At 35.6% G+C, this 24,474-nt stretch overlaps 2 protein-coding genes across 3 annotated transcripts in view; one reads left to right on the top strand and one right to left on the bottom strand.

Annotated features, from left to right (window-relative positions):
* Window positions 1-24,474, bottom strand: part of iqgap2 (IQ motif containing GTPase activating protein 2) — a 116,297-nt gene that overhangs the window by 31,353 nt on the left and 60,470 nt on the right. For both annotated transcript variants that reach the window (XM_005165243.6, NM_001128340.1), the window contains exons 12-19: window positions 23,744-23,904; window positions 23,491-23,657; window positions 18,290-18,414; window positions 15,164-15,327; window positions 8,121-8,211; window positions 5,327-5,494; window positions 273-415; window positions 13-183 (exon numbers count right to left, since the gene is read on the bottom strand). In XM_005165243.6, the coding sequence (XP_005165300.1) occupies window positions 13-183; window positions 273-415; window positions 5,327-5,494; window positions 8,121-8,211; window positions 15,164-15,327; window positions 18,290-18,414; window positions 23,491-23,657; window positions 23,744-23,904 (1,190 nt within the window). The remainder of the gene's footprint in view (window positions 1-12; window positions 184-272; window positions 416-5,326; window positions 5,495-8,120; window positions 8,212-15,163; window positions 15,328-18,289; window positions 18,415-23,490; window positions 23,658-23,743; window positions 23,905-24,474) is intronic.
* On the top strand, window positions 9,816-15,597 carry f2rl2 (coagulation factor II (thrombin) receptor-like 2). The gene is made up of 2 exons (XM_005165249.6): window positions 9,816-10,222; window positions 13,904-15,597. The coding sequence occupies exons 1-2, from the start codon at window positions 10,159-10,161 to the stop codon at window positions 14,941-14,943; spliced, it is 1,104 nt and encodes a 367-aa protein (XP_005165306.1). The 5' UTR covers window positions 9,816-10,158; the 3' UTR covers window positions 14,944-15,597.

Here is a 24,474-nt window from a genome sequence, read left to right as displayed (position 1 = left end):
ACACTTAAGCACCTGTAGTTTGATGACACTTGGCTCTTGTTTTCGCAGGTACTCCAGTCTGTCCTGATGTGCCCGCCTCACCAGATATCCACGAATCAGAGCCTGCAGCTGGATGATAAACGGCTCATTGGCCAACCACAGCTGCTCTCTATTATACTCCGCTGTTACACTGCTCAAAACATTCTATTTATAAAAAAAAAGCATCAACTGAAATACAGCTCATTTCATTCAAGTCAACACAACTCAACACAATTTCTGTGCTAAAGTCATACCTGGATATCCTCTCTGCTGAGCTGTGAACTGTCATGGACAAAATGTTCAGGCTCAACCCACGTGCCTTCTTTGCATTCAATGTTGTAGAAGTAATCATATTTATCCTTGATCTTGTGTTGCACCCATGAACTGCCACTGGTGCCTACGGAAAACAGAAGCATAATATAAGTATGAAAATATAAACATTTGGTTCAGTCTAAAATAAAATGATCAGTAAAGGTTTTAGATGAAGTTTGAAAGGAATATTTTCAACTAATATGATAATGCAGGCCCATGCAGAGACCGTCCAAAGGGCATGTGCAGGATACATTTTTTGAGGAGTGGGGTGGGGGTGTTGTTGTTGTCGCGCACGTACTGAAGAGCGGTGTTGTCGGGCGCGTTCTGATCAGCTGTATTGTCGCGCGCGTACTGTAAAGCAGGGGGAGGGGGGTAGGTTAAGCACGCGTACTCAAGAGCGGTGTTGTTGCGCGCCTACTAGGGATGGGAAGATTAACCGATATGTATCGATACGCGGTCATGCGCGTGCACGATGCGAGTGCATCGGTAGAGCAGCAGAGGATGAATGAAATTTTGGAAGCAAATCGAGATGCATCGGTTTTTGCGAGATGCATCGATTTCTCCGAGATACAGCCTATATTTTTAATATAGAATGTATTTTTTATTTATTAACAAGTGTTGTCAACCTGTTTTTGGCGCATAATTTAATCGATCTACATAAAGTAAGCCTTAGCAACGGATTTGCGGATGTGCACACACTACAACTCAGTGTATCAGGTGTGCGGATGAAGCTAGTGGAGCGCCCTCAGAAAGCGCGAGAAGCAAAACAAACATTTTATTCCCCACTGAGTTTTAAATCTAAAGTATGGCAAGCAACATTATGGATTTAAGGATGGACGACATGACAGGACAGATGCAATTTGCAAAATGTGCCGCGCATCTGTAAAATACGCGGGCAGTATGACTAATCTGATATCTCACTTGAAGCGGCGCCACGGTGTTGTTGTGAAAGCATCTTCCAGTGTTTCTGCATCCCCGGCTTTCGCACTGCTTCAACCAGTTCCAAAAGTGGTGAGAAAAGCATTGCAAGTTTTTTTTCCCATGCGCAACAGTTCTGCTCGCTCTACGCCAATAACGAATGCTATTGCATTGTTCATCTGCAAAGATATTCAGCCTAGTGTCACGGAGAACGAAGGTTTTAAACACCTCCTCCTGTTAATTTTTATTTAATAATAATAATATGAATAATAATAATGATAAAAATAATTGGGTGGCACAGTGGGTAGTTTGACCACCTCACAGCAAGAAGATTGCTGGTTTGTTATATTTTTATTAGCCTGTTGTTTAGTGACAGTGATGTTTCAACGCAGCATAACACTGCTAGTTCAAGACCTTAAGTTTTGAATAATCAGTGGCAAAATATCTTTGTAAAACTTGTTTTCATAGTTGAAAAGTTAAATCACAATTCTTGTTGTGCAATGCTAAATTTATTTATGTTGAAAGAGTGCAAATATATATATTTTTTAATATATATTGCACTTATACATTCTGTTTATCTTGAAAATACTTAAATAATATGTGTTATATGTTCTAAAATGGCCCTCTACTGTAAACTGACACTCTGGCTCTGAGAGAAGAGCCAGTTTGTAAAAAAGTCTTGGTTTTGCTTGGTTAATAAATAATCAAACTCATTCAATGGCACAGCATCCTCTTTCACATCATCTCATAAACTTGATCTAATTAGTTAGTGCTGAAATATCGCATCGTATCGTGATATGGGTGTGAATCGTATCGTGTTGCATCGCAATATGTCACAAATGTATCGCTAATATATCGGATCGTATTCTTTGTATCGAGATGCGTATCGGATCGGCATTATAGCTTAGATGCCCAACCCTAGCGCCTACTGAAGGGCGGGACGGAGAGTGTGTCGCGTTGCGGGGGCACTTTTGATCATTTTGGAAGGGCACTTTATATCCAAGACTAAAAAGGGCATGTGCACTGCACAGGTTGAGCCCTATGTGTGCACGTTCCTGTGATAATGACTAATATGAATGGGCCTTCTGATATGACCTGATCAGCTTAGCTAAAGAGCATAGAATCACCAAGAGGCGACACTCTGTTGCTATTTGGAAAACAGCCGCTAGATGCCGCTAGTGTCACGCGGTGACCATTTTGGAATGAAAATTCCAATAGAACAACAGAATGAATTAAAATATTGAGTTAAATTTGAGTTAAAATGAGTACATCCTACATTATAAAACATTTTAAAACAATATCCCAATAAAAACAGACAATTTCCAAAATGTTGACAAGACTAAGTTTAATACATCTGATATCTAAAATATCTCTTTCACATATAACATAAGGTTAACAAAATAACTTAATTATTATTTTATTTTTTAACTCAAATTAGGGGGAAGCAAAAATGAGTATACACAACAAAAATTACATTATCTGGTAGTTTGTATGGCCTCCATGATTTTTTAAAGACAACATTCAAAATCCTCAATAAAACTATAAAGAAAAAATGAATAAATTTGCAGAAAGTTGCTTTTTTTAAAATAAAAACGTTATTAGTCTTTTTTTAATAGACAACACTGGAAAAAATACTATGTACTATTATAATATAATACTTTAACAAAAAGTACTGTTAATCTGTAATTAACATCCCATTTTGAATGTCATGTTAATTTAATTCAACATGTCAGTATTAATATGTATTATGCCAGTGTGTAAACTATTAAATTAAAGTAATTTTAGCTAAAAGTGACAGTTTAAAAAAAACAAGTATGGTTAATATATTAAACATTAAGCGCCCTATCATACACCCGGCGCAATGTGGCGCAAGGCGCGGCGCAATAGTCTTTTGCTAGTTTCAGCTTGGCGCAAGAGTCGTTTTTAGGCGTTGCGCTGCGCTGTTTGAATAGCAAATGCATTAGCGCTCATTTGTGCGCCCATAGGCGTTCTGGTCTAAAAAGGAAGGCGTTCTGAGGCAGACCGCTGGCGTGTTGCTATTTTGAGAAACTAAAATAGAATTTTTCATTAGACCAAAACTAACCCGGTCTAAACTCCGGCGCAGAGTTGCGCCTCGCTTACACACTGCTTAATACGCACAAGAGCGATAGGCAAATATCTTTACATATGAAAAAATGTAAATATTAAGGATATATATAGGATATAATAAGAATAGATATAGAATATAAATATAAAGGATTAAAATATTACAAAACATATTATTTTCTAGCCTACATAAATATGAGAAATCACTGCTTTTATGTCTTCTTCATCTCGGGAGGCTTTTTCAGTTCATTCATAACAATTTGCTTTTGTATAATGTTACTATTATTAGCAGTATTATTTATTATATCCATATGTGTATTTGTTTTATTAAAAACAAGCTTAGATTTGCCCACCTGTCAGGTTTTAGACCATATGGGGCACAGCATGTGTTTTAGGATATAACTCAGGTTTTTGAGCACATTTTGTTATTATTGTTCATTTATTCGTTTGCTGGAATTTAGAACTGTATTTAGAAATAGTTTTGAAACGAATATTTGTGCTTAACAAACAAAATTATTTATTTATAGACTAACTGATGTCTGTGCGTAAAGGTTTCCCTATCCAAGAGAGAAAGTGAAAGTAGTTCCATTATCTCTCATTCTCACGCAGTAGATGCTCTGTTTAACAGTTTTCTGGTAAAAATAAACTGTTAACTGTTTGCTAGTGAAATGCTCAGTTTTCCACTTGGACTTACTTTGCGTCCTGTAAATAGCGAATGCACTTATGGCGCAACGCAGCTGGCTCTTAAAGGGAATGGGAGTAGAGGCTCTAATTGGTTTATTCTCAAAATACACCTATAACTTATTAAGAAAATAAACTCAACCCTTTTAGACCATGCGCCACGGCGCAAAGCGGATTTTCCCATCCTTAAATTAGCAAAAATGCGTTCTGACACGCCCTGCGTTTTGCGCTCTGCGCATGGGCCGGCAAAATAGAGCCCAACGTCTGTAAAATAAACTATTAAAAGTGCTAATAATCACCAGTCCATGATTGTAAGTGTTTTATCATCGTCTTTTAGGTTGTATTTCAGCTTAAATAAAAAACAAAGGAGCTGCTTGCCATTGCGACAGCAATGAGATCCAATGGAGGGCTGATCACTTTCACTCCAGAATGGCGGAATATCTGGGCTCTGCTGTTGCAATGGAATGTTCTATATAGAGTGTCACCTCTTGGTAATTCTAAACTCTTTGGCTTAGCCTTTAGCCATTTTCAAGAACCTTTATTTTTCTTTTAAATCATCAACACTTAACTGACAGACACTTACTGTAAAACCCTTGTAATGACTAATTGGGTCTAGTCACATCTCTGTCACTCACTGTCCGTATATTGTTGCTCTTTTATTGATTTTGAGTGGATTTCTATTGTCTGAGATTTCAGCATTTTTTACATTTGTTTTTGTCGTCACATTTATCACACTCTTATATATTTTTAATTTTGTTCATCTTAAATATAATTGTTAAAAATTGCTTGAAATTATGCTGAAAATTACTTCTAACACTAACAATCCTATCTATTTTTTCTATTGTTTATTTAAAAAACTAATCTGACCTTATAAAATGACTATAAAATATCTTTGTCTTTGCAATAGTACTCTTCAATACTCAATGTGTGTAAATGCAGAATTTATATATATATAATATATAATAATAATTTAATATAATAATATATTAATACAATAATAATATAATATTTTTTTTGCTTGTTCAAACTACTTATTTAAAATAAGCTGAAACAACACAATTCTTGAGATTTCATTGGGACTAAATGAAAAATGTTTTTTTATGTTTAATCCACATAAATTTGTATTATGTGTTAAGTTAACTTAACCAGTTTGTGTTAGGACAACATGAATGAATTGTGTGGAATCCTGCTTTTTTTGTATGCTGCTAATTATATAATAAACTATATTTAACTACTTATTTCATGAATAATGAAAAACAAAACAAAGGTAAAGCGATGAATGCCAGACCTTGCAGATGGCTGACAGAGTTACCTTGTTGTGTCTGAGTGCTCTGTAACTGGTGGAGTTGGCTCTGGTAGATTTGAGCACATTCAGGCATTACTGCTCGAAGGCCAGCATCAGGACACTGTAGAGCAGACATTGTGGCTTTCGCATCTTCTTCACATACTGCCCTGTTAATGTCTGCCACTGCCGCTGCCACTGAAACAACATGAACATCAAACAGAACAATCATTTAACTATGAAAACCCCATTGAATCATGTTCATCATGTCTTAATACGCTAAATAATCATTATTATAAAAACATTACTAAAAAGCCTGTTGTATACAATTGGCTACAAACCTTTGTTGTCGCCTTGTTTTTTAGATGAAATATGACATGCTTCAGGTCATAGTTCATCTTTGTTTTTTGAGTTGTTTTTTTATTGTTGTTATATATCATATCATATCATATATGATACATCAGACAATAAAGAAAGGTTTGTTTGGTTAACACTTAAGTATCATTGTATTTCAATGAAATACACATGTACACATTTTGTTATTTTGTCAAAAAATTTTAATAAACTGTTCCAACGGTTACAAAGTTACTTTTTCCAGAGTATTTTTTCATATTTCCAAGTTCTTCATGCAGTAAAAGTATAAATTATATTTCATTAGTCACAATATTATACGGACTTTGATATAATCAGGATTGACATGTATATAATAGGGTGTGAGAAGACTCCACGAGACTCCTCAAGACAGATTGGGTTCACGAGAAAGAGATGAGATTTTTTAAACTATTTATTGGAATCCTCAACGATGAGATATATGAATGGATAATAGTATTTTACTTACCTGAAAAAAATACTTCTAAACTTTTTAGGTGCTTTTTTTAAAATCAAATTCAATAAATGTTATTTTACTTCTATTTGATTGAATTCGGCGACGCAGTGGCGCAGTAGGTAGTGCTGTCGCCTCACAGCAAGAAGGTCGCTGGTTTGATCCTCAGCTCAGTTGGCATTTCTGTATGGAGTTTGCATGTTCTCCCTGCATTTGCGTGGGTTTCCTCCGGGTGCTCTGGTTTCCCCCACAGTCCAAAGACATGCGGTACAGGTGAATTGGGTAGGCTAAATTGTCCTTATTGTATGAGTGTGTGTGTGAATGTGTGTGTGGAAGTTTCCCAGAGATGGGTTTCGGCTGGAAGGGCATCCGCTGAGTAAAAATGTGCTGGATAAGTTGGCGGTTCATTCCGCTGTGGCGACCCCGGATTAATAAACAGACTAAGCTGACAAGAAAATGAATGAATGAACGAATGAATGATTGAATTTTATGCTGTAAAGGGCATGCAAACACATAAAATGATTTGCTAATATTTAAATGTAAAATAGATTTTTATTCAACTGAACAAAAAAAAAAAATCACAAAATGCAAAAGAATAATTAAAAAAAACTTGTAATGCATGTTATTTTACTTCTATTTTAATGAATGCCATAAAGGACATGCAAACACTGCAAAATATTTTGCTATAAACTTTACTGATAGGGCAAACTGTGAGCTACTGGATGCGAGTATGAACTGATAGAAGAGAGTTGTTTTAATGGAAATAGATACCTCACGCCGAATAAAAAGAAAACTTCTTTTTTTATGGATGGCATAATTTTATGACGATGATGACGGGTGTGTGTGTCTTCAAGAGTTTACTGTGTGTGCGCACACTCGGAGGAGATGTGTGTGTCTGTGGTGCTTTTACTGACTCGGTAGGTGCAGAGAATAGTGTCAGTCTTGTGTATGGCTTATCCTGTCACAAAATGCGTCTAAAAGTCCTACATGACGGTAATAGTTTGATGAGTTTACTGTACTGCACTTTAACAATGTGACTAAAATAGGAATATTTCACGTCTTAATATGAACTGTGTTTACGGCGATTATGACTTTAAGCATAATCCATCGCATGGTTAATTTTATGGTGGCAGTTGTAGTAGCTTTTGCTTTTGGACAAGGCAACCTTTAAACTTCATATTAAAAAAATGGTTATGTCACACCCGCCTAAGCAAACGAGTGATGCGCAACACAGAGGCAGCTCAGGTTGCCAGGTGTGTACAAAGCACTTGATTTGCAGTTTAAATCCAATCCTGCCTCCAATCCTTAGTGCTTAATTCACCCTCATGCTCCATCACAACATTACAAATCACGAGACAACTTTTCACATCCACGAGAAATCTCATGGCGATCTAGTCTCTTAGCCCAAGATCTCGTCACACTCCCAGTATATAATATACAGTTACACAGTTTTCTGTGATTTACTGTAGTCTGTAGGTATTGTAAATAAGTTTAAATGTCCAACTCAAGATCATATGTTGGATTATCTGTATAAAAGAGATAGTTCACCAAAAAAAAAAAAAAAAAACGGCATAATTCTTCAAAATATTTTTTTTTCTGCAAATGCTAAATATAATTCATATTTTGGTAACATTTTACATTAGGTTACTATTTACAGTATCAATACATCATTATGTAATGCTGTAGATGTTATCTACTAGCTTAATAAACTATTAATTAGCTGTTTATCAATAGTTAGTAAGATAGAAGTGGGGTTTATGTTTTGAGTAGGATTAGGAATGTAGAATAAGATCATACCTTATAACTACTAATGAATAGTTAATATCTTAATAATAGGCAGGTAAATAAGTCTGTAGTTAATAGCATGAATTTTGACCTAACTAAACTGTTACCAAGTTTTTTAATAATAATTTCTACATATCAGTGAATTGACACTTTAATACACCCTTTTATAGGGAAATGTACAAGAAATATATAGCTTATATTTGGTTTGACACTTACATCTGAGCGCATCCTCCTGGTTCTGGTTAGCAGTGTAAATGGCTTCCTGGATCTGGTCCAGCCACAGCACAGCAGATTCATCTCCAGAGCTCTGGTAACGTCAAAACACACTCAGTACAAACACACTGTTACACAGCAAAAACAACTATCTACTCCAACAAGTCAATCAGGAAGTAGCACTTTTGGAGATGTCCTATTTTAAACAGCAGTAAGAAGTGGTGTAACGGATCGCAAATCTCATGATTTGGATTACAATTGTTACAAGAACCAGCGATCGTTCACCGGAGATCGCTGGTTTCCACTATACCAGGACTACACTTCTGCATATCCCAGGACTACATTTTCATACATGCACTTCTTCCAGACACGCACGCCTGTTCATTCATCTAGCCTGATTACACTCACCAGCTGAACCCTGTCAGAAACTGAATACACACCATTCATAAGCCACTCTTGCACCCATCCAGTTTGCAGTCTTGTTTGCTTTATTGTGACATTACAATGCGTTTCCCTGTCTTGTTTCCTCCGTGTTAGACCTTAGCCCTGTATTCCCTGTTCTCTCGTTTAGCCGCCTGCCTTATGACCTATTGCCTGAATATTGATTACGACTCTGGATTTGCCTACATAAACCTGTTAACACCTAATTTGACCATTGCTTGCTTGACGCTGAATAAACCTGAATATTGGATCTTACCTCCAGTTGTATCTTTCACTCCACCCCGTCGTTACAACAATATTGTTTTTTTAGTCAGAGATCAGATTTTTTTATTTTTCAGATCAGCCAAAAAGGAGAGGAGATAAATGTTATATGCTTTCCAATTATTACACAAGCAGTACAGCAAGAAACTTTTGGTTTCAACAAACAGAAAATAGAACCTGTAATTTTATCAAAAATAAAATGTAGTGACAGAAAACACCAAGTATAAAAAGTAGTGACAGAAAACATCTTTAATAGCCTAAGAAACCCATCACATCCCGAATAACCCAGCACAACTTCGTCCGTCATCATTATATTTTACAGGAAAGCCTAAATGCTTTCATATATGTGATTTGAATGACGTGAGAGGTGATCTCTCTGTGATCATTACAAATTTAGGTTTAATCTATCAGTATAAAAATGTATTAATCCACAGATCTGTGTGATCCGTACGAAGCAGCACCAGCAGTTATTTTCACAGCTTTCTGAACACCATTCAGAATGTTAAGAAAATGTTTTTAAAAAAAATTAAAATAAAAAATCATTGAATAATAACCCATGAAATATGACCACTGGCATGCATATCGTCAATTTAAGAATTACCCAAGAAATACTGAATCACTGTAATACTGTAAATACAGTAGTGCTTAAGGTAAAAGTAAAAAGTATTAATAAAGTCTATTTTGTTTTACTGCTTCAAAAAAAAATCCCATTGTACCGCGGAAATAAAAACATTCTGGAAGATGAACATGAAATTAGAGTCCAAGTGTAATCCAATAAATCAGTCAGATTACAAGCTCTACAAAACCCTATGAAAAAATAACTTCTAACTAGAACCTACAACATCATTTACTCTGATATCCTGACAGACAAAAATAAATACCTTTTTGTAAACATCAAGGGACAAGGTCTGAAGAAAGAAAGAAAGAAAGAAAGAAAGAAAGAAAGAAAGAAAGCTGTTTCCAATAACATAATGTGTCAGACAGGAGTTAAAAAGTGGGCAGTTCCTGAACACCATCAAAACATTCCTGTTTGGTAGTTAGGAGCCATTGGCAGACACACGTTTGTAAATAGTTTGCGCTGTAAATTTGGAAGCATTGGGAGGAAGTTTCACGTCACGTAGCGTTTCCTGACATGCCTGAAACATGAGCATTGAGTAGTTCTGAATCCAGACTCCCTGAGCCCCTGACAGGAAACCAGCCACTCGTCACGCCCTACAACGATAACTCCTTACTAGACAGTTATTAGTCTAGATGTATGATTGATCCTCAGAGGACGCTCTTGAAGTTCATATTCACTGAGTGATACAGCTAAAAATTAGCTGGACAAAATCTTTCAAACATGCGGAGAGTATTTGTGCCGCTGCTATTAATGTTAATCTTTGAGGACTCACTTCAAGATCCAGGTAAGAACACTTTTCTCTTTTCCTCTTTAATACTTAAAATAAGTTCAAGATTAAAAGTGTATTGTTATACAGTTCAAATGTGGACATAGACTGAATATCTTGTGGGGGGAAAAGTTTACTTTGACGGTCAGAATGACTTGACTTTTTAGTTTTAGTTACTGTAGTTGCCTTTAATGACAGTGAATAGGTTACTAGATCTAGTGATTTTTCAATCATCTAAAACTAATTATTTGCCAAACACAATTTAAACAAATACATAACAATAATGGTGTATAATAATGGTATATAATGTTTTTATAATATAATATTCTGGTATAATAACTAGGTTGTACACTACAAACAGAACGTGTAAAAGAGTCAGATATAGAGCACAATAAACACAACAAATTAAAACAAACTGAAATAAATACAAATACAATATATCATATTTTAATAATGAGCCAGTTTAATCCCATTTAAGTAAGGTTTTTTTATTATTAAACGTTTTTTGTTATGATTTTATAAAAAAAATCTTATTGTTAATGTTTGCCATATGTGATTATCTAAACTATCTGTGCCTATAATATTGAAACTGAAAGTAAACCACATTAGTCTCAGTCAGAGTAGATGCTTACAAAATGTTTAATTTTATTTGTCTTTTGAATTAGAGAAGTTTCCATTCATCTACCCATTAAAAAAAATTCTTAGTCATGTATGATTTCCACAAGTTTACATTTTTTCAGCTAATATCTACTTGAAAATTTTTTTTTTTTTTTTTTTTGGATTTCAATTTTAGTTTTGAGTAAAAAGTCATTTTGTTTTGTTCAGCAAACTACTGTTGATATTTCTCGATATATATCTGTTGATATACATGTTATAGTTGGTCATATATTATTTTTTGTAATCTGTACTACTAGGATAATTGGTTATAAAAATTAAATCATGTTCAGTAAGATGTATGTGTGTTTACTGACTGTTTATTCAGTTAAACATGAGTTTTTAATCGTAGGCCTAAATAAACTCGAAACAGCGATTTTTGATTACCTTAAACCGACTAAAGTCATAACTGAAGTAAACAGAAATGAAACTAAGACATGGAGTATGCAGATATTAGTGGCATTATTGAAGTAAACACTGCAAAAATGCTATTACTATCATGTAGGACTTTTCACCATATTTTCCAACAAGATCCACACACGCGGCTGTCAGTAAAGGACTGCACGCACACACACACACACACATGACGAAATGCGAATTTTTTTTTTTCTTTCCATTTGGCGAGCGTTTTTAAATTCCATAACACTCTCACCAGTCCTTTCACGGGGGTATGAATAAAATGCTCGTGAGTGAAGATGAAACTGCCGAACTGCAGTTTAAGTCACCCAAGATGACAGATAACTCTTACATGAAAGCACTTTATGAAAACGCTTTAATTTTTTATTGTCTATTGAGGCAAATAACTACACTACAGATGTCCATGTCTATAGACCTAGTCTTTAGTGTCTTCGAAGGAAGTGAAAGATCCAGAAGAGCATCCTGCTGATTTGATTCAGAAGGGCACATTTTTGTCAGGCTACTCACTGGTTTAACCTTCATTCACCGTCAATCATTTTAAAAAGCACCAGGTGCATTTTATTTGTATGTTTTACTCGAACGCATAAAATCTACAGGTGCCTGATAGTTAGATGTGGAGCAAACATTGATCAGATTCACTCTAGTGAGCTGCAACCATGTTAGCATGTCACATTTGATGTGGTAGTTTCACAGAAGGAATACACACAGATTCGCCACCTACAGTGTATATCGGCGAGGCTTATAACCGCACGAAAATATCAAGGTGAACATTATCATAGCTTGCGAAGAATAGATCCAGGTCCCAATTTTGAGAGTAGATTAACAGTGATATTTTTTTTTATCACCTGATAAGAGTCTCGCATTAGCGCAGCACGTTAAAGCTGATAACGGCTCAACTATATATATATATATATATATATATATATATATATATATATATATATATATATATATATATATATATATATATATATATATATGTATCAGTTCTTCCCACACATAGACTTTAGGTATATTATCAATCGCCCAAGTATATTTGGTGATACTTTTTTTAAACTATTACTTTCATGCTTTTACACTTTTTTTGTATCGGTCCAATATAAACAAAATGCGCGAGAGATTAAGTAGTGGAAAATCATTTAACCGTTTTGTTGTGTGTGCACAAGACCTCTCAACACTGCCACAGGCAGCCTTACGTGCTTTGCAGACCCACAGAAAATGTCCGGGAATTAACTTTTGTTTAAACTTTAAAAAAAGCTTGTATGCGTTTTTGCATTACATTTTTATTTAAGCATACTTTTGCTTGGCTTTGCAGCTGACTGCTAGCGAGAGCGACATAAATGTTAAATAACTAATAATAAAGGTCAAAAGTTATAAATCCCTTCAAACGAAATTTTTTTAGAACCACACTCGAAACCAAGGAGTAAGAAAATATCCCAGAATACACCAGCCACAGCTGCACCCGAAAGTAAGGAGATCCACAAATTAGTTTTTTTGTCATTATTACGAATTTTTACCAAAAACAAGCAGATGTTTTAATATATTCATAACCACGTTCGTGTTTTACCGTCATGCTTTTAAAAAAAAACACTAAGATAAAAAGTGCTAAATTTCGCGATCTATAATGCTCAATAATAACTCCTGTACAGCAGTCCTACAACATTCTGACATTCGATGACACTGGAATACCCTGCCAGAAGAGTTTAGTGGCTGGGAATGATCTTTTTACAGTGTCTGTTATTATGTTAATGTTGTTTTTGGTGTGTTTACATTGATAATTAAGGCCACTCTGTAAATGCACAGTACAGTTACAATCTTATCGCCACACAAGATCATTATGATAACATAATATATGCCTTCAGTGATTTCCTAAAGATAAAAAAACAAAAAATAACAGGTATAACTGGTTTAACTACAGCAGTCGCCATCGTCTGATCTCATATGAAGCAAGAGCTCATGATGACATAAGATGACGTGTGCAGATGCTCTAGTGCTGTCCCAATTCTTAGGGGTTATATTTTTTTAGCCCTTCCCCTTAAACCTCGGTTTGTAAGGGCCAAGGGGAAGGGGATAGGGCTAAGGGTACAAAAATAGAATTGGGATTGGGCCAAATTGTGGATGTCTTTTTTTTTACTTTAACCTATTGGAAAGAAACAGTGTATAACAGTGTATAATAAATACAAATATTATTCAAAATGTGTTTTATTTGTCGCATATACTCGTAGTTAACTATTTAAGTGATTTGGGTAAATGGTGTGTTTCAATCCAGCAAACAACACAAGTATATTTCAATGTGATTCAATTTTTAATTTAAAAAGCAATATTATGTGTAAAAACCATTTTTTTTTACCTAAACAAAAATGAAAGCATTTTGAACAACTCTCAATTTAAGCTTTAAATTGCTAAAATGCTCTAAATTGCAATAATAAAAAAAATAAGATCAGACCTTTTTAAATTTTATTCAAACACTCTAAACCTGGTAAAACAAACAAAACTGAGTATTTTTTCAATTTCTGGTATATATACAGGTTATTATACACTTCAAAATTAAGCTGTGTAAAACAAAACAATATTCTGTAAGAACCCACTTTAACATTGTGTTTTCCAACATCTCTTTTTTTTTTCCAGCATCAAAATATTCCAGAATCAATACATCAAACTATCCACTTAATCCAAAAACTTTTACTGGAACAATAGAGTCCAATGCTTCACAGCTGTCCAACTCATCCCAAACACAGCCCGTGATAAACGTCAGTGCAAATGTCATCAATCACACCGCTGGAATAATAAGCACCAGGATCATTCCCTTTGCGTACATCCTAGCCATCCTCATCGGGATCCCCTCAAATGTCTTTGTACTGGCTTGCCTCAGTGGAAAAAAGGTTCTGTCAAGTGGTATCCTATATTTTAGCCTAGCCCTTTCAGACCTTCTCCTGCTGTTTTCCCTCACCTTCAGAGTCCATTATCATCTCAATAACAGCGACTGGATTTTTGGTGAACTAGCTTGCAAGCTGGTGACGGCCTGCTTTTATGGAAACATCTACTGCTCCATTCATGCCCATATGTGTATTAGCGTGATGCGCTATTTTGCAGTGGTTCACCCATTCCTCTACAGGACAATGCGGAAGAGATTCTGCGCCATCTGGATGAGTTTAACCATTTGGGTCGTTTTCTCGATTGCAATGGCACCTGAATTTGTGGTTCAGCAAAGCTTCCATGTTTCTGGCCAAGAGTTAGTGACATGCCATGATATCCAACCTTACGAAGAAGCATCATATCAAGCTTTGATTCCATACAGATTGAGTCTGATCTGCATAGGCTTTGTTTTTCCCTCCCTGGTCATCGCATTTATTTACGGATCTATCATTTACCATCTCAATCGCTCCAGCCAAGACTGGAAACGCTACATTAAGGCCAGCACACTGGTGTTTGTGATCTTTCTGGTGTGTTTTGCTCCATGCAATTTGCTTCTTTTCGCGCACTATGTAAAGCTGTACACTCAGCGACAGTACGAATTGTATGCTTACTATCGAGTGGCTGTATGTCTGTGTTCTTTCCACAGCTGTCTGGACCCTTTTCTCTCTTATCTACTCACAAAGACTTCCACTTCCCAAGTCAAGTTTAGATCGTTCAGCTCTATACCTTTGAAGGCTTTGTCCACAATTTGACTCCTTCTAAATAGCAGGATGTTTTTCTAGCGAACTCTAAGAGGGGGGCTTTCTTATCTAGAATAGGAAGAGGATGTATTGTGGGTTGGATGGCCCACTTTGAAAATAGTAGAAGAAGTGTACACTCAAGTCAAGCTGAATATGGAGCAGAGGAATAAAGAGCTGAATAAGATGTAATTCATAAACAAAAGACTGGTTAAGTTCTGACTTTGGGTCTCACCTTGCAGATGTGGTCTTTGGTGGTCAGCAGTAAATCGTGATAGTGTTTGGCATTGGCTGCTTTGACTCCCTGTAGTTTAGCCGTAGAGAGCAGGAGGGCGGCGAGTGTCTTTTCTGGGTCCCCGGAGTGTAAGGCTTCGTTGATCTCAGCGATAGCAATTACTCCTAAACATGGGCATATGATGTACTCCATTTATAATGCAGCAATTTATGCTACAATTTATTTATGCTATAATGCAATGCTGTCATTGAAATGTATGAAAAATATGTTAGGAAATGCTGTTTATGTTGTTGTTTATACAATAGATAGTTTGATTTAATGTTGTAAATATTTATATATAATTGATATTCTTATATTTCATATAATGATTAGGGCTGTTGGAATCATTATGCAGAGAGATTAATAAATGCTCAATAAAACTTTACTACAGAATGGATCAATGCAATGATGTTTAATTCATACATACACACACACACACACACACACACACACACACACATTAGGTTTCTGTAAACTATATATATATATATATATATATATATATATATATATATATATATATATATATATATATATATATATATATATATATATATAAATCAGGCTACCCCCAGGATCCTCCAAATAAAGTTCAAGGCTTCTAAAGACCTTTTCAATATTATTTCAAATGAAATTTAATGCCAACTTCGTACCCATTCCGTCAGAAGTATGAGGGAAAAATGTCAAATCTGTATAAAGTTTGAACCCTAGAAAATAATTATGTACAAGTGGGCTACTTAAATTAAATAAAGCATTTTATTTCAATTTTCAGTTATATTCAATACATATGCAACAGTGTGGTCATCTACGCAGTAGTGAATATGAAGGTCCAACTGAAGGTTAAACATGACCACAAACCCGTTGGTCTTATTGACCTGGTCAGTCAGTTCTTTAGTTATAAAAGGATCTGAATTAAGTAATATATGCAGTTTTGTTGCTTTCACACAAGAATGTAACTGCTACCTCAGAGTCAGGAAACATGGTTTTGAAAACCTCTGTAATGTTCTCAATCGATGTGAAAGAGTGGTGCTCAGAGATTGTTTTAAGAATGCTTTCCGGCATCAATAGCAGTATGCGTTGCTGTCATTTCCTGGCACAGGCTTGACCCAAACGCAATTTGGATTCCTTGGCCACAGTGACACTTTCCCATTTTAGCCGACAAACTAGGCTAGCGACTATCTTGTTCTTTACCTAACCTCAAGTAACCATAGTAACAGGTGCGCACGCTTTCGCACTTTCTGCTATGGCGTGGAGCGTGTGATGCGCTCAACGTTCCGCTGCATGAATTTTTAATTAACTTACATTAGAAACAGTTAATTTTGTTACGGTATGAACTTAATCCTAGGAAAAGCAAAAAATAAATGAATAAAATTAAGACCTTTGTAACCAAATTCAAGACTTTGTATACCAATTTCAAGGCCATTAAGGCCTTAATTTGAGATTATCAAATTTAGAACTTTTTTAACACTTTTAAGACCCCGCGGGTACTCTGATAAATATTTTAAGATATTATGGCCTGTTTCCACTGAGGGGTATGATATGGTACTTTACGGTTCGGTTGGGTAGGCTTTTATGGCCGTTTCCACTGTCAAAAGGTACCAAAAAGCGAACCATACCGTACCGTACTACTTTTTGGTATCCCTTTTGAAAGGGTATCTAGCACAACAAAAGGGTAATAAAAGGCGGAGCTAGACGTGCAGCTGAATGCTATTGGTTTACAGAAATACGTCACGAGTACACACAAGCAGGAAAATAAAAACAAAGAAACTGCCATTTTTAAAAACACAGCCGAGACATTACATCGTATCACTGTATACATATAATAACAAGCCATGATCGACCCGAGTTCAAACAAACCTAGTCGTCGTCTTGAACAGCCACAAAGCCAAGAAGAACAATCGGATTCACTTTCTCCAGAGAGCTCACATGCGGCCGCCATGCGTCTATATTTGAAATAACAAACTTTTTGAGCTGATGATAATAATGTGTGTTTGATTATTAAAGTGCTTCTGACATCTGATCCTTTCTGAAGCCGATAAACGCGAGAGTGAAGAGTGAAAAAAAACAAATGAGAAGCCGGAGCAAATAATTTTTTCAGTAACCTAAAACATGAGCAAACTGCCATGTTCAATTATTATCATTGCCTTTTGGACTATTATGAACCTGGAATGATGGAATTACTTTCTAACAAGAGGTTACATGTGCTAGTGAAGATTAAAAATACAGATGTGATTAATTTCAGACGTTACAGTTGGCTATTTTTATCATTGATCTACAGTTATAATCAAATTATAATGATAAAAAGGTTAGTCATGAGCATTTATACACAAGTATTTGTCTGTACAAAGCCTCTGTTTTGTTGATAGTGCTTCTCATATGATATATGAGCGACCTGTGCAGCTTTACATTGACATTACCTCCAGCGAGAATGACATCGACTAAAACTTTCCATTGGTACCCTTTTGGCAGTGGAAATGCAAGCATGATAAAGGTGAGCCGTACTGACCTGTACTGTACTGTACCACTCATTGGAAATGGGCCATTAGTCACATATAATGCATTAAGACATTAAGGCTTGACTAGGTTAATTAGCTTAAGTTAAGGTAATTAGGCAAGTCTTTGTATAATGATGGTTTCTTCTGTAGACGATCAAAAAAAAAAACATATTGCTTAAAGGGGCTAATAATATTGACCTTAAAATTAATTTTAAAAAATTTAAAACTGCTTTTATTCTAGTAAAAATAAACCAAAAAAGACATTGTTCAGAAGAAAAAATATTATAGGAAATAGTGTGAAAAATTCCTTGCTCTGTTAAACATATTTTGGAAAATATTTAAAAAAGAATATATATATATATATATATATATATATATATATATATATATATATATATATATATATATATATATATATATATATATATATATATATATATATATATATAAACACACATACTTTGGAAGTATATGTATTGTAATCTAATGTTGCTCATTAATATTAACAAATGATACCTCCAAACCAAAAATCATACTGACCAAAACATAAACAACAACCTCTTTTTTTAGAATATTTTCAAAGTTTGCTTACTCTCATGTTCCTCGTGCACCTGGACATTGACAGTGTCAATGCACTTCTGAACATCATTCCATGTGAGGAACTCTTGACCACGAGCGAGGGACTCTTCTCTGAGATGAATCAGTGTGTCTGTATATCTAACAAAGATAAACAACCACATAATAAAGTCAGTTCTTCAGCAATGTCTGTGTGACCTGCAGAGATGCAGCAATCAACCGACAAGAAATCCAAATCTTTCCTTTGTTTGTTTTTGATTCGGCTAATTTCTGTTCTTGACCTGCATACTAACAGCACTGTATTGAATTTACACTATAACATGTGTAGACAAATTTTTAACAGAGATGGAGATCAAATGTATCAACAGCCTTACTGTGCTTGACTGGCAAAACAGGCACCACAGAGGAATAGGTGAGCGGCACCCATGGGAAAACATAATAAATATTCTCTTAGAGAGTTTTCAGTATAGCTCATGTTTTGGAAGTCGCTTTAGAGTTTTTAATCTTTAAGTAGGAAAAAAAAAAACTTTTTAATATATGTTTATTTCATCCATGGGAACCTCTAAAGCTCTTATTTATTATTGGGTTTCATTTAATAAACTTGCGCATCTGTTGATTTTATTGTATGTAGATTATGGTTGTATTTGAAAAGTTCACCGGTGGAAGTTAATTTTTCCTTAAGTTAGAAATATTAGAAGAAAATGCTCAATTGGGGATGGAGGGTTTAATAAAAAATCTAAAAGAGCAATTAATTTTTTTAAAAGTTGTTTTTAGGTTTTTTATAGATCATCTCCATATGATGTACATATTATGCAGCACTAACCAAGAAAACACCATTATTTGTGCTGTTTTATAAGCACCTCCTTCAGGCAGAGTAAGTTAGCAGTTTGGCCATGAAAAAACAACATCAGTGCATCCAGTGTTACCAGGGTCACACTTTTCTACCAAACACAACTTTTGAAAATGCAGTTGGGTGAAAAAATATGAAGTGTGGGTTACATTTATTTTTGTTAGCTATTAAAACATCCTTAGTTAACCAAATTGTTTCTTTTATTGTGAATACAAAATGAAAACTTAATTGTTTCTTAAGACATTATTCCCAGAATTATGTACCTGGCAACCAGGGCTTTACATTAACACCCGCCAACCCGCCAAATGCGAGTAGATTTCGGCGGTAAGACAGACACTACCACTAGCCACTTTGGCTGACTGAAAATAATTTTCCCCGATAATAATTCTTAAAAGCAGGGTTCGACAATAAGGATGGTCCAATATGCATGCACAGGCGATCGAGAAGCAACACGACTGACAAAAATAATTGCGTTCGCAACTTCGCACGAGCAAAGCAGGTGAATACCGAATGAGAGGATAATCACTGATAGTGATGCGCGCTGAGCTGAGGTGATGCGCGCGACTGTTTATAACGCGTGCGCGCTCCCGTTTCCTTTTGTGAAGCAACTGTGTCTAGAAACACAACTGATGCGATCGATTCTCTTTCAAATAGACTGAACAAAAAGGGAGGAACATGCACCTACAGTCTTGCTGCCTTCAAGAGTTCCAGAGTTGACTTATAGTAAGCAGTGCCAGTTGCTTTCGGTTTACCATACTTTGAAAAGATAATTTATGGGTCTATCATTAACCATGCGTGTGTGATAATACTTTCATTATCACACAGTATGTTTTTTACCTGCTTTCTTTTGCATTGATATGGTTTAATTATGCTTTTTTTTACAATAACATTACTTTAATGGGATAATAACTCCCCATTTATGTGTAGTTAACTGGTGATCTGGGACCTTTAGCCAGGACATATGACTGTGCATATGTTTTGTTAAAAAAAAAGTATAGTATTCAGCTATATTTAGCATGTATTCACACATTTAAAATGTGTGGCTAAGAAATAATTAACTGTTTATTTATGGTGTGGTCAGATATAAATTGGGTAAATCCTTCATTTTGGGCTCTGAATATTATGAAAACTAATTGTAATAAATGAAACCCTGACCCATTTGCTCATGATTATTGAGCAAGCTCATACACGACACACAAAAAATGAAATGAATGAGGCATGTTGAGATAACGCAAACTCTAAATCAAGTCATTTTAGCATGTCAAAGTCATATGTATGTGTATAAAATATATTTTCCCAACAATAAAGTTGTGGCTATAGAAAATGGCGAGTGGCTAGTAATCATGGAAAACTACTAGCTACAGTGGCTGGTGGTAAAAAAAGTTAATGTTAAGCCCTGCTGGTAACCCAAAGACCGCAGAAAGTGAGCAAGAAAAACCAACAAATAGAAAGGTACTTAGAAGTGTTGTTTGATATGTAAAAAGTAGGGGTGTAACGATACTACAAACCGAACCGAAATATCACGATACACCAACCACGATGCGTATCGCGAAACTCTCGTGGCGTACCGCGGTACTCTCACGCCCCCTGCTGCCCATGGTTGAGGTTGACGTCACTTGTCTCTAACTAATTAAACCAATTTATACATCTTTATCACATTTGGTTAAATTGTATTAGTAATGATGTATATGTTCTAAATATTATATTCTAAAGTTAGTATTTTCCAAGTGCATGTCATGTCATGTGACTTGAGCAAGCGATCACACTCGCTACTACTACACTCGTTACTACTGTATGCAGGATGGCTGCTACACATATAATTGAGATTGCAGGTCTCCAGACACATTTAAGTTGCCTGTGTGGGAACGTTTTGGTTTTCCAGTGGAGTACAGGAATGGAATTCGCGTCTTGACAAAGTACACGCCTATCTGTCGTAACTGTTTCACGAAACTTACTTATAACATTCAAAAAGTGTGGTAATTTCACAATGTGAAGGTGTAAGCAAAAGACACTGACAACAGAACTGAAAAACTACCAAAAAGTGATTTAATGTACAAGAGTGAAACCAGAATAATGCCCAAATATATACAAAAATATTTACAATTATAAAAATATAATAAAGTAGCAAATTCAAACAAAGTATCAAACAAAAATTATTTCAACTTAAGAGTAAGGGGACGATAGTGAAGCCAACCAAAAGAAAGAAATATAACAAAACAATTCTATCTCATAAATAACCCCTCTTACGTCGCTAGAAACTGATGAAGAGAAAAAAGGTCTTCAGCGCAGTGCGCCGCATTCTTCCCTATACTGAACTGTAGAATAAAATATACACAAAGATGATGTTCACCTCTTACCTGATGTATTTAACAATACATTTACTACGTGTTTGCAAAATGGAAGTCGTACGGCATCTTCCACCATACTCTGAGAAAAGAGTGAACTTGAGGAGGTAAAGCTCAATATTGTCGGGAAGGAGCGGAGCCAAAAAATAACTAACAAATCAATTGAAATAAAAATTTACAAAACTCAAAAAATTTATCAAAGTGGGCAAAAGTGATGCAAAATAATTTTGCCCAAACGTAAGTTAAACAAAAACAACGAAAATCATAATCATGTCAGCAAAATACACCAAAAACCAGATCAAAGGAAAAAGCGCTCTTTCCCGCTCTTCTGACATGCTGTTTATAACCCAACGCTACGTCGCCAAATGATGATAGATCAGTATCCTGAACAATCAGCTGTTGTGAAGGCGGACATACAGAAATGACAGGCATCAGCTGTCGTGAAGGCGGACCTACAGAAATTACCGGCATGGAGGGAGCGGGAGAGAGCGAGAACGGGAGGCAAAAATACAGCTGGCTATAACCATAACATTAGCTTCAGACAAAACTGCAAAGTATTTTACTGGTGAATATGTCAAGTAAAAACACTTTACAAACACATTATATGTATATTTTTTCATTAATTTAAACGGAAACCTACTATCTAAATGAAACCTAGATAATCAAAAATTAGCATCCCTATGTCTGTGTCTGTGCAGAGATCAAGCCTCTCACCTGAGAATGTGGACATTACGGTGTTTTTGAAGATCTTTCACTAGTCTACACTGCAGTTATTTATTTAATTTTAGTTTACTTAGTTAAAATGGCTGCACTAAAGAGAGAAGTTTTTTTTTTTTCTGACTAGTCTATATTGGAGGTATTTATTTAATTGTTGTTGTTTACTCAGGTATTCTGACTGTACTAAAAATGTGATGGCAAAGTTAATAAAGAAAAAGTTTAGATGTTCTTGTTTTTAAGTGAATCTATTGTTTCTTAGTATTGCTGTTAAGATGACATTAACCCTAACCGCACAGCAAACAGAAACTGAACTGAACCGAACCGTGGCTCCAAAACCGTGAAACGAACCGAACCGTGCCTTTGGTGTATCGTTACACCCCTAGTAAAAAGTCAGTTAGTACCTAAACACTCAGGGCTCTATTTTAATGATCTAGGTGCAAAGTGCAAAAAATGCATTAAACCAATCAAAGTCTCATCTCACATTCCTCTTAAAAGTCAGTTGTGTGTTGCCATGGCACATTTGCTAGTTACATGGCGGACTTTGTAAGTGGAAAAACTGCACGCTTCACAAGTGAGAAAAACAGTTTAACAGATCATCTGCAGTCCGAGGATAAAGAATGAGCCAACTCAATTCGGCCTCTTTACTTTCTCTTTACTTTACTTTTACTCTTTACTTTACTCCTTTATTTTCCTGGACAAGGAAACAGTGTTGTACACACTCCACTGAAGACATCCATTAGCCTACAGATTTAATTTAGTTTGTTGAGCGCAAAGATTTGTTTCAAAACTATTTCTAAATTCAGTTCTAATTTCCAGCAAATGAATAAATGAACAATAATAGTGAAATGTGCTCAAAAGTTATATCCAAACACACTCCCATTCTTATGCCCCATATGGTGATCCATAAGTCTCCAAAACCCGACAGGTGGACAAATCTAAATTTTTATTAAAACAAATATAAATATTCATAGAATAAATAATACTGCTAATAATAATAGCATTATAATAAAAATGAAAATTGTTATAAATAAACTGAAAAAGCCCCCCGACATGAAGAAGGCATGGAAGTAGTGTTTATTTTATAATAAATGTAAACATATGCTAAACAAGTCTTGCACCTTATTGAGCCAGGTGTATGATAGGGCCCTTATAGTCTATCTACAAGTATGTGTATCACAAAATAACAAAGACAAGGAACAAGGAAACAAAACTGGGCTACTTTTAATTTCTTTTGAGGGGGGTTTGAATTTTCATTGGGCTGAAGAGTGCCTAAGTTGTGTCAAGTGTCCAGTAGTGTCTCAGTACCTCTGTAAGTTGTCGGCATCCATACCACTGAAGCCCAGCGGAGAGTCACTGAGCTGCTCGATGACGGCCACTGAGTCTTTAGTGTCCAGCACCTCATTTAACACCGACACAGCAGACAGCATCTCCACAGCCACACACAGCTCCTCATGTGAAAGACCGGCCTTGTTCTGAGACGGGATGAAAATTTAAATTTGAATTTGTAAGTCAAGATATGAAGAAGTGAAACATGAAATTTGAGGGTTCCTCAGCTGACCTTAGAGCCGAGCTGCAGGCTAAAAAGCTCTGCCTGGTACAGACTGGCAGCAGTGTGGTAGACGATAGGCATCTGGGCCTCTGGATTCAGCAGCTCCTCCACTGTCTCTTCTGGGATCCCTCGCCGAATAGCAGAATTGATCGCAACAACTGCCTCCTGCTCTGTGGACATCAAGAGCACAATAGCTATCAGTGTCAGGAAAAAGTCATAGATATTTATGTTGAAGAAAAAACTAAATGTATACTGGTTACAACTGTTTTTTTTGTATTATTTAATCAGTATCAACGTACACTGCAATTATTCAACGATATGGTATATTAAATTGTGCATGCTCAATGATCATATTTTTTTTTTATCAGTAAGATTATGTTAAGCTTCAGTCTGATTATACGATTTTGTCACGATTTTGGTATAATTTCCTTAACAACTAATGGGTGTTGTGACACAAGATTACATCATTTCTCTTCGTGAAATGTGTCATAGTTCATGACAACTAATACCATGTCTGCAATGTCTCATGACACCCTTGCAGAATGTCTAGCATGTTTAGTTTTTTTCTGTTTTTCACAACGAGTTCTGTCATGTTGGTGACACTGGGCAATAGGAGCACATAATTCATCAGTTATATCCAGATGCTGTTAACCCGTGGGGCAGGTTATCAAAAAACAGGCTTCATATTTACTTATGAGTGGGTCACGGGTGGATAAAATCATTGGTTATTCCAACTTCAA

This window comes from Danio rerio, chromosome 5, assembly GCF_049306965.1.
Source record: "Danio rerio strain Tuebingen ecotype United States chromosome 5, GRCz12tu, whole genome shotgun sequence".
NCBI lineage: Eukaryota > Metazoa > Chordata > Actinopteri > Cypriniformes > Danionidae > Danio > Danio rerio.
This window is presented reverse-complemented; position numbering and strand designations above follow the sequence as displayed.